At 44.8% G+C, this 12,065-nt stretch overlaps 1 protein-coding gene across 1 annotated transcript in view; it reads right to left on the minus strand.

Moving 5' to 3' along the window:
- The window catches only part of ehbp1l1a (EH domain binding protein 1-like 1a), a 45,847-nt gene that overhangs the window by 26,496 nt on the left and 7,286 nt on the right, over positions 1-12,065 (minus strand). Inside the window, exons 2-6 of the mRNA XM_038995740.1 lie at positions 2,506-2,563; positions 1,600-1,695; positions 1,430-1,483; positions 981-1,162; positions 474-622 (exon numbers count right to left, since the gene is read on the minus strand). Of these exons, the coding sequence (XP_038851668.1) occupies positions 474-622; positions 981-1,162; positions 1,430-1,483; positions 1,600-1,695; positions 2,506-2,563 (539 nt within the window). The remainder of the gene's footprint in view (positions 1-473; positions 623-980; positions 1,163-1,429; positions 1,484-1,599; positions 1,696-2,505; positions 2,564-12,065) is intronic.

Below are 12,065 nucleotides of genomic sequence, written 5' to 3' on the forward strand. Positions count from 1 at the left end.
GTGGAAAGAGATTTGGCGTGGAAAGAGATTTGGCGTGGAAAGAGATTTGCTTGGCATTCATACATTCGAAAGGGAAAATGTGGGCAATTGTGAGTTCCTACTGGGCAACCTTAGTTGAGGCATTAGGTGTGAGGCTGGAGAGTGGAGCAATATGCCATGCAGGTGTATTGAGCAATGTTTTCAAACATTAAACACTTCAAATCTGTCACACCTCAGAATGCTGGAAAACATATGCAAAGTAAGCATCTCCTATGGCAGTGTTGTTAACCTGTGAGATGGAGTGGATAAGTGGGCTTGTGTTTTCCGGTGTGCATGCAAGATTAGTACTGTACAAAGCTACTGTATTTATCAGTGTGGCAGAACTCAAGACAAGAGCATTTTGAGTGTCTCGGTCTCATACACATTCTTCTCCGTCTTGACTCGATCCTGGAAAGCGAGATCTGATGACTTGTCATATGTGTAGAGACCACTACCTGTGACAGGAGTGGCGGGGCCCATGCCGGCTCCGATGCTGACCCTCCTCTCGCCCTCCTCCTCGTCACTATCGTTGAAGTCGTCCAGGTTGCCGATGTCACTCTGCTTCAGGCTCATCAGACTGGCCAGACTCTGCATGTCCTCATCTCTGTTGGATTACAAAGGAAGAAGCCTTGTATTATAACTCATCCAGAAACAGTAATATTGTCTAATTGACTGTATATGACTATTCATTAAACACCATTAACTGACTATAACGTTACAGGTCAGTAATGACCAACTCAAAAGGTTATACACCATCACAAAGCTTTGTTTTTTTAACGGTAAGCTTTGTTGAGAGACCGTTGACTCAAGGCTTTTTCTACTTCACATAATGTGGTAAACCATTTAGTATCTCAATCTCTGTCTACTTGACATATTACGGTAAACATTTTAGTAGCCAAGGGACTCGACATAATACGGTAAGCCTGTGATAAGCATGATTGATTAGATAAATGGCAACTCACGTGGCCTTTCCCTCTTTGAGGAAGACGCAGGTCAAGGTCAGTTTGAGTGTGGCTTCCACCACCTTCACAGACAGGGGCTTGAGCTTCAGCGTCAGGTCGTACTGGGCAGGCGTGGCACTGGCAAACTTCTTCATGTTGACGTCCACCGACGCCAGCACCTTCCTGTGGCCCTTGTTAGTCTCCTGCGGGGCAAAGGTCAGGGGTTAACTCAGGCTTTCCTACTGATGCTGTTTAAATCCAATACTTTGGTATAGTCAAGAGGAAATGTTTTTCCTAAACTGTATTAAAAAGGCTTAAACCCAGGAAATGTTTTTGTAGCATGCACTATGTCATTCGCAACAGCTCTGTCAAACTTTAAACACTCAATGTGTATGTATGTGTGTTTTGACTCAAAATTCTAATTGATAGAAACATCTATTAATGCCACCACATCAGACAAAAAGACTCACATTCTCAATGATGAATGTCCAGTCCTTGTCTTCAAATTCATCTGCAGTCGGGTCCTAAAAGAAGAGCGATTTTGAGAATAAGGAAACATGTTTTGTCCATCCAAACACAGATTCATCTAAATAATTTCCCAATCATTTGCACACTTCTTTCCAGGGGTGAGATTCCATACCTTGAAGAGTGTGACGGTGATGTCCAGGTTTTCGGGCACCTGCCACACCACCGTGCCCCTGTAGGGGTTCTTGATGCCAGGCTGCCACCCATGCAGCTGAGGAAATGGGGTAAATATCAAGTCAGGGAAAGGATCTGATGATACGCTGACTGGGGGAACCCAGTCATACATATGAATTGTAGTGTATACTGAATAAGTCACGTGTGGCTTGTAGAGTGTTGAACGTGATAAATAATGAACACATTGTGACTATAAGCAACTAAGCATAAAGCTGCACTATGTCACTTTTTGGGCGACCCGACCAAATTCACATAGAAATGGGAGTTATAGATCTGTCATTCTCATTGAAAGCAAGTGTAAGAAACTGTATATCTCTTCTATGTGTGATATTTCTATGCTTCCCGTTCTTAAGTTTGGTTTTTGCGTCTTTTACTTTTGTTTTTGTACACCAGCTTCAAACAGCTGGAAATAGAATATTTTGGGTTATGGAAAAGATATTTCACAGCAGGTTTAGATGGTACAATAATTCTCTACACTATACTTGCTTATTTTGTCACATAAACTGAAATAAGGCAAACTATTAGAGTTTTAGCAACCAGGAAATGGCGGAGTGATTTCTGCATAGTGCACCTTAAATGTGATGTGATTAATGAAGCAATTACTGTGATGAAAAAAGCCAGAATGATTTATGTCTGAAATCAAAACATACCACACTTCTACGTATACATGGTTCCATTTCCTCAAACACCAGATAATCTGACCTTTCACCTTATAGGCTACACACCCTCAGGTAGGCTACATACAGTAGGGGCCTTATCACACTTTATCGTGATGACAAGTGCTAGACAAACAGGCCTACATATGTCACTAGTCTACTTGTTGAATGAAGTTCCTTCCCCATATTACCTTGGTGCAATTTCTCCGGTTTCTCCTGCTCCATACTACTCTCAGTTTGTCTGGCTGCCTGTAAGTAAAAAAACACACAGAACAATGAGGAAGTACACATAATAAGCATTGTGCATACATACATACTGTATAAGCACACATACATACTGTATAAGCACACATACATACTGTATAAGCATACATACATACTGTATCAGCATACATACATACTGTATCAGCATACATACATACTGTATCAGCATACATACATACTGTATCAGCATACATACATACTGTATAAGCACACATACACACTGTATAAGCATACATACACACTGTATAAGCACACATACACACTGTATAAGCATACATACACACTGTATAAGCATACATACACACTGTATAAGCATACATACACACTGTATCAGCACACATACACACATACACACTGTATAAGCACACATGCACACTGTATAAGCACACATACACACTGTATAAGCACACATACACACATACACACTGTATAAGCACACATACACACTGTATCAGCACACATACACACTGTATAAGCACACATACACACTGTATAAGCACACATACACACATACACACTGTATAAGCACACATACACACTGTATAAGCACACATACACACATACACACTGTATAAGCACACATACACACTGTATAAGCATACATACACTGTATCAGCACACATACACACTGTATCAGCACACATACACACTGTATCAGCACACATACACACTGTATCAGCACACATACACACTGTATAAGCACACATACACACTGTATAAGCACACATTAACACTGTATAAGCACACATTAACACTGTATAAGCACACATAAGCATTGTATAAGCATACATTAAGAATGTTTAAGCAAGCCTCCGGGGTGGCGCAGTGGTCTAAGGCACTGCATCGCAGTGCTAGCTGTGCCACCAGAGATTCTGGGTTCGAGCCCAGGCTCTGTCGCAGCCGGCCGCGACCGGGAGGCCCACGGGGCGGCGCACAATTGGCCCAGCGTCGTCCGGGTTAGGGAGGGTTTGGCCAGCAGGGATATCCTTGTCGCATCGCGCACTAGCGACTCCTGTGGCGAGCTGGGCGCAGTGCACACTGACCAGGTCCAACACATTGGTGCGGCTGGCTTCCGGGTTGGATGGGCATTGTGTCAAGAAGCAGTGCGGCTTGGTTGGGTTGTGTTTCGGAGGACGCATGGCTCTTGACCTTGGCCTCTCCCGAGTCCGTACGGGAGTTGCAGCGATGAAACAAAACTGTAACTACTACCAATTTGATACCACGAAATTGGGGAGAAAAAAGGGGTAAAAGAACAACAATGTATAAGCATACATTAACACTGTTAATGCTTAAGGCTGACATGCCAGCATAGGCCGAAAATATTTTTGGTAACTCCGATTTTTCTGCCAATTCTCACTTAATTGAGAGGAAGTATGTTTTTACATGAGCATCTTTCAGAAAATCATGAGGCCATTTTAGGCCCTTTTTAGACATTTACTGTTGGCCTACAATACTCTACAAGTGCATCAAATGTCTAGAGTGGGCTCTCTGCTACATTTTATGACCACAACCAACACAGCTGAATGGGAAAATGGATTCAATGGGACTCTGCTGGTGATTTGCTGAATGTGTAATCCTACAGGAGGCTGTGATATCAATTTCTAATGTAGAACTTCTTCAAAAAGTAGCAGAAAGCACACTCTGTATATTTGATGTGTTTGAAGAGTATTCCAAACAATATGTCTCAAATTAGCAACATAAAAATGGGTACTTTTGAGATATTAATATTTGTAATGTTGAATAAATTAATGTGTATATTTATTTTCTCACAATATAGACATACTTCATATTTTAAAACCCACTATTAGGAGTATAATGACAATGTGTTGTCTGTATCATGTACGGTTCACCGATCATTGGGTCTTACAGGAAGCAGGGACTGTATAGGTCTGAAAAAGAGCCTAAGTTGGCCATGATTTTCCCAAAAATGGTTTGTGATACAAATGTCAAAACGATGTTAAATATCCTTCCTCCCAATTAAGTTTTTATGTGAGAATTACCAGAACAATCTGAGATACCCCCCAAAACAATTCTGGCCATGCTGGTGTGGGATCGCCCTAACATAAACTGGGATATCCCACTGGGCACACACACACTGGTTGAATCAATGTTGTTTCAACCAGTGACGTTGAACCAATGTGGAATAAATGTTAATCTAACATCTGTGCCCTGAGGGATCAGTGTTTCCTTTGAAAATGCAGTATTTGATTATCTAACCCACTTCAGGTAATAATAGATATACATTTATTTTACCAAGCAAGTCAGTTAACAACAAATCCTTATTTTCAATGACGGCCTAGGAACAGTGGGTTAACCTAATTGACAGAGTGAAAAAAGGAAGGAATACAAATATTTCTAAACATGCATCCTGTTTGCAACAAGGCACTAAAGTAGTACTGCAAAAAATGTGGAAAAGCAATTCACTTTGGGGAAAATTCAATACAACACATTACTGAGTACCACTCTCCATATTTTGCAAGTATAGTGGTGGCTGCATCATCTTATGGTTATGCTTGTAATTGTTAAGGACTGGGGAGTTTTTCAGGATAAAACATTTACAGAATGGCGCTAAGCACAGGCATAATCCTAAAGGAAAACCTGGTTCAGTCTGCTTCCACCAGACACTGGGAGATTAATTCACCTTTCAGCAGGACGATACTTCAAACACAAGGCCAAATCTACATTGGAGTTGCTTACCAAGAAGACAGTGAGTGGCCGAGTTACAGTTTTGACTTAAATCTGCTTGAAAATCTATGGCAAGATTTTAAAATTGTTGTCTAGCAATGATCAACCACCAATTTGACAGAGCTTGAAAATAATAATTGTCAAAAATTGTACAAATCTAGGTGTTCAAAGCTCTTACCAAGAATGGCTCACAGCTGTAATCGCTGCCAAAGGTGATTCTAACATATATTGACTCAGGGGTGTGAATACTAATGTAAATTAGATATTTCTGTATTTAATTTTCAATACATTTGCAAACATTTTTAAAAACATGTTTTCACTTTGTCATTGTCGGGTATTGTGTGTAGATTTATTACCCATTTTGAATTCAGGCTGTAACACAACAAAATGTGGACTAAGTAAAGGGTTTATGAATCCCCCCCCATAAAGTGTTTGGAATTAAGGGACACTAAGATAAAAGCTTAAGAAATGACCCGTTGGCCTTCTCTCAAATACAAACACACACACACACACACACACACACACACACACACACACACACACACACACACACACACACACACACACACACACACACACACACACACACACACACACACACACACACACACATCTGTCTGCTGCGTAAACACAAGAGAAGGAGGGGAAGCGTCAGCCATCTTGTGACTCTGTTCAGGGCTGTAACTCAAGAGTTTCCCAAACTTGGTCCTGCCCCCGAGTGCACGTTTTGGTTTTTGCCCTGGCACTACACATCTGATTGAAATAATCAAAGCTCTAACTAACAGACTGAGGTATAGAATGAACTCCACAATGGGATCAACATCAACAAACTAACTACAGCCTGAGTGTCAGAGAGGATGCCTCCTCTGGTTGCCTCTGCTATGAGACACATGATGATTTTAGTGTTCAGCAGGTCCCACTGTAGCAAAAACTTTCTAAAACATCCTCATTGGACATGTTTGGGGTAGGAAGAACCTCCATGTTTCACTCCATGTTTCACACCTCCTTGCTCCCTACTGAACAAAACCCAGCTTGGACATGTTTTTTTTCTCACTTGTGTGATTACTGTCCTCAGGGCCCTATTACTGGAGGGTGTGGTCCCTAGCAACCGTCAGGCCACAATACTTCACCTTGTCTCCAGCAGCTGCGGCCAGCTACCTCCTCCTACCTGTACGTCACACAAAGATGGTTGTCTACCAACAGACCTATTCTAGACTAGATCAGCTATTATGTAATCCTAGAAGAGATTCGTTGTGTGGATGTGAAATAACCTAGTGCCATGTTGTTGACCTGCTTTCATCTCCCAATAACAAGAACCAATAGTGAGAGTCAGCAAGATAGTCAGTCCGGACGACTCCGACAGAAAACAAGCAACAGGCTATTTGCATGTGGAAATGTAACGGAATGCACTCTTAAGTCTTCTTAGTATGCTAGAATGAACATAGGTTCTTAAAAGTTGAACTGCCTGTGAGTAACTCACTATTTGTTTGCTGGCTGAGGATGAGAGAAGTAGGAAGGTAGAGAGTAAGGGGAGAGTAAACAGTATGACTGGACGGGATGGGCCTCTCTCATGTTGCAGGCCAGTTACAGAAGCTGGGAGGATCGGAGAGTAAGGGCAAAGTGGAGGAGGCTGGGGGAAAGGTGAGGTGGTGGGGGCAAAGTGGAGGAGGCTGGGGGAAAGGTGAGGTGGTGGGGGCAAAGTGGAGGAGGCTGGGGGAAAGGTGAGGTGGTGGGGGCAAAGTGGAGGAGGCTGGGGGAAAGGTGAGGTGGTGGGGGCAAAGTGGAGGAGGCTGGGGGAAAGGTGAGGTGGTGGGGGCAAAGTGGAGGAGGCTGGGAGAAAGGTGAGGTGGTGGGGGCAAAGTGGAGGAGGCTGGGGGAAAGGTGAGGTGGTGGGGGCAAAGTGGAGGAGGCTGGGGGAAAGGTGAGGTGGTGGGGGGAAAGGTGAGGTGGTGGGGGGAAAGGTGAGGTGGTGGGGGGCCACAGAAATAGACCTGTGGAATGGTGGGGCTTAACCATTAGGTTAACTGCTAACTCACCCACCTGCCAGGCGAATATCTGCCTGCCCCATACACCTGCCAGGCAAATATCTGCCTGCCCCATACACCTGCCAGGCAAATATCTGCCTGCCCCATACACCTGCCAGCCAAATATCTGCCTGCCCCACCCACCTGCCAGCCAAATATCAGCCTGCCCCATACACCTGCCAGCCAAATATCAGCCTGCCCCAAACACCTGCCAGCCAAATATCAGCCTGCCCCACACAACGCCAGCTAAATATCAGCCTGCCACATACACCTGCCAGCCAAATATCAGCCTGCCTCACACACCTGCCAGCCAAATATCAGCCTGCCCCAAACACCTGCCAGCCAAATATCAGCCTGCCCCACACAACGCCAGCTAAATATCAGCCTGCCACATACACCTGCCAGCCCAATATCAGCCTGCCCCACACAACACCAGCTAAATATCAGCCTGCCCCACACAACACCAGCTAAATATCAGCCTGCCACATACACCTGCCAGCCAAATATCAGCCTGCCCCACACAACGCCAGCCCAATATCAGCCTGCCCCACACAACGCCAGCCCAATATCAGCCTGCCCCACACAACGCCAGCTAAATATCAGCCTGCCACATACACCTGCCAGCCCAATATCAGCCTGCCCCACACAACGCCAGCCCAATATCAGCCTGCCCCACACAACGCCAGCCCAATATCAGCCTGCCCCACACAACGCCAGCCCAATATCAGCCTGCCCCACACAACACCAGCTAAATATCAGCCTGCCCCACACAACACCAGCTAAATATCAGCCTGCCACATACACCTGCCAGACAAATGTCAGCCTGCCCCACACAACACCAGCTAAATATCAGCCTGCCCCACACAACACCAGCTAAATATCAGCCTGCCCCACACAACACCAGCTAAATATCAGCCTGCCACATACACCTGCCAGACAAATATCAGCCTACCACATACACCTGCCAGCCACGCGCTCTAGAGTTGTTACAAACCACAGTCTACCTTTGGGGATGTATTGTACGGTTTCTGTACTTTTCTAGAGACAATATTATATAAGAGGTCAAGCAGTAGAACATTTTAGGACCTGCCCAACTTAAGCACTGATGTGTTGCACAATGAAGGTACCTAATTGGGAAATACATGAGACGTAATGGTCGGTAAGTAACCCGAGCCTGTCACTGACTGACCTGTCACCTAATTGGGTCACTCAACATGCTGATGCCACTAAAACAAGTGTTTACAGAGGTAGTTATACCAAGTAGCCTAAGGGAAATAACCATAGTTGTGTGAATGGGACCACATCATCTTATAGGTCACGGTGTTATAAGAGATCATCTGTACCTTAACATTTTCATATTACATCCTGTCACATGAATGTATGTTTTTGTTCCCACTCCCAGCATGCATTCTTGAGGAAAAACACTTGACAGACTAGTGCTCTGTATTTGGAGAGAACATGCAGAACGAACCAGGACATACGGTGTACTCGGAAAGTATTCAGACCCCTTGTTCTAAAATTGATTCAATGGCTTTCTTCCTCATCAATCTACACACAATACCCCATAATGACAAAGTAAAAAAGGGTTTTTTGAAATTTATGCAAATGTATTAAATATAAAAAACTGAAATATCACATTTACATAAGTATTCAGACACTTTACCCAGTACTTTGTTAAAGCACCTTTGTCAGGGATTACAGCTTCGACTCTTCTTGACGCTACAAGCTTGGCACACCTGTAATTGGGGAGGTTCTCCCATTCTTCTCTGCATATCCTCTAAAGCTCTGTCAGGTTGGATGGGGAACGTCACAGCACAGCTATTTTCAGGTCTCTCCTGAGATGTTTGATCGGGTTCAAGTCTGAGCTCTGGCTGGGCCACTCAAGGACTTTCAGAGATTTGTCCCGAAGCCACTCCTGTGTTATCTTGGATGTGTGCTCAAGGTCGTTTTCCTGTTGGAAGGTGAACCTTTGCCCCAGTCTGAGGTCCTGAGCGCTCTGGAGCAGGTTTTCATCAAGGATCTCTCTGTGCTTTGCTCCATTTATCTTTGCCTCAATCCTGACTAGTCTGCCAGTCCCTGCCACTGAAAAACATCCCCACAGCATGATGCTGCCACCACCATGCTTCACCGTAGGGATGGTGCCAGGTTTCCTCCAAACGTGACACTTGGCATTCAGGCCAAAGTGTTCAATCTTGGTTTCATCAGACCAGAGAATCGAACTGTCATGTGCCTTTTACTGAAGAGTGGCTTCCATCTGGCCTTCCGAAGGTTCTTCCATTTCCACAGAGGAACTCTGGAAGAAACCTGGCACCATCCCTACGGTGAAGCATGGTGGTGACAGCATCATGCTGTGGGGATGTTTTTCAGTGGCAGGGACTGACAGACTATTCGATGCTAGTGCAGTACGCCACAGGATGTTTTTGTGCTGGTCAAGGGCAGTCAAGTCTGGAGTGAACCAAAAGCTATATCTGTCTTAGTTCTACATTCTTTGAAAGGGGCATGCTTATTTAAAATGGAGAGGAAAGCACTTTTACAGAACAACCAGGCATCCTCTACTGACGGGATGAGGTCAATATCCTTCCAGGATACCCGGGCCAGGTCGATTAGAATGGCCTGCTCGCAGAAGTGTTTTAGGGAGCATTTGACAGTGATGAGGGGTGGTCGTTTGACCGCGGACCCATGACGGATGCAGGCAATGATCACTGAGATCTTGGTTGAAGGCAGCAGATGTGTATTTAGAGGGCAAGTTGGTCAGGATGATATCTATAAGGGTGCCCATGTTTACGGATTTAGGGTTGTACCTGGTAGGTTCCTTGATAATTTGTGTGAGATTGAGGGCATCTAGCTTAGATTGTAGGACGACCGGGGTGTTAAGCATATCCCAGTTTAGGTCACCTAACAGTACGAACTCTGAAGATAGATGGAGGGCAATCAATTCACATATGGTGTCCAGGGCACAGCTGGGAGCTGAGGGAGGTCTATAACAAGCGGCAACAGTGAGAGACTTATTTCTGGAGAGATACATTTTTTAAATTAGAAGCTAGAACTGTTTGGGCATAGACCTGGCATAGACTCTGCAGGCTATCTTTGCAGTAAATTGCAACTCCGCCGCTTTTAGCAGTTCTATCTTGATGGAAAATGTTGTAGTTGGGGATGAAAATATGAGACATTTTTGTGGCCTTCCTAAGCCAGGATTCAGACACGGCTAGGACATCAGGGTTGGCGGAGTGTGCTAAAGCAGTGAATAAAGCAAACTTAGGGAGGAGGCTTCTGATGTTAACATGCATGAACCCAAGGCTTTTACGATTACAGAAGTCAACAAATGAGAGCGCCTGGGGACACACAGGGCCTGGGTTAACCTCTACATCACCAGAGGAACAGAGGAGGAGTAGGATGAGGGTACGGCTATAAGGCTAACCCAGGCCTATAAGAACTGGTCGTCTAGTGCGTTAAGAACAGAGAATAAAAGGAGCAGATTTCTGGGCGTGGTAGGATAGATTCAGGGCATAATGTACAGTCAAGGGTATGGTAGGGTGCGAGTAGAGTGGAGGTAAACCTAGGCATTGAGTGACGATGAGAGAGGTTGCATCTCTGGAGGCACCAGTTAAGCTAGGTGCGGTCTCTGCATGTGTGGGGGGTGGGAAAAAGGAGCTATCTAAGGCATGTTGAGCGGAACTAGGGGCTCCACAGTAAAATAAAATAATGAGAGCTACCCTCAACAACAGTATACAATGCATATTGACATTAGAGAGAGGCATAAAGCAATCACGTGTTGATTGGGAGAGCTAAGACAACAATGGGTAAACAGCTAAGGGTCAGTTATCTACACACATGGCCTGAGTTTGAGGCTGGGGCCGACAGATAAATAAAATGAAGTACCGTGTTAATGAACAGTCCAGCAGGCATCAGCTGTGTGGCCGAGTGATCATAGGGTTCAATAAGCAGCAATAGATGACACAGGGAGCCGTTCGGTAGTATGCTAGGCGAGCGGGAGACACGGCGTTCAGAAAGCTAGCGGGCCGGGGCTAGCAGATGGGTCTTCACCGACATCCACAACGCAGAGGCCGGTTGAGAGCACATCGGCCGAATTATGTCAGCAGGCCAGTAATGATGGATCGGCGGGGCTCCGTGTCAACAAAGGGTCCAGGCCAATTGGCAAGAGAGGTACTGTAGTTGGTGTACTTCGTTGGCTAGCCGGGAGATGGGCTAGCTTGAGGCTAACTGGTGCTTGCTTCTGGACAAGGGCATTAGCTAGCCACAATAGCCACTTGGTAGCAGCTAGCTAGCTGCGATGATCCAGTGTAATGGTCCAGAGCTTGGTAGGAATCCGGTGATGTAGTGGAGAAAAGCAGTCCGATATGCTCATGGCTGATATCGCGCTGTGCAGACTGGCAGGTATTATCCGGGCTAAAGCGTCTGGTGTCTGAGCTAAAGGTAAAGACCGCCAGCAGTGACTAATAATGACTAAATAGCTAGTAGCTAATTAGCTGGCTAGCTCCTGATGGCTAGCTTCTGATAGAGGTTATAAGGTCTAAAAAATAGCAGATCCGTACCACATTGGGTGAGGCGGGTTGCAGGAAGGTTTATTTAATACGAAAATGGAAAAAACAAATTGAAATATATTGAGAGAAAAAAATATATATATATATTGAATACGGGACAAAACAAACACGTCTTACTGCTACGCAACTGTATATATACAGTTGAAGTCGGAAGTTTACATACACTTCGGTTGGAGTCATTAAAACTTGTTTTTCAACCACTCCACAAATGTCTTG

The sequence above is a fragment of the Salvelinus namaycush genome, chromosome 6, assembly GCF_016432855.1.
Source record: "Salvelinus namaycush isolate Seneca chromosome 6, SaNama_1.0, whole genome shotgun sequence".
Classification (NCBI taxonomy): Eukaryota; Metazoa; Chordata; class Actinopteri; order Salmoniformes; family Salmonidae; genus Salvelinus; species Salvelinus namaycush.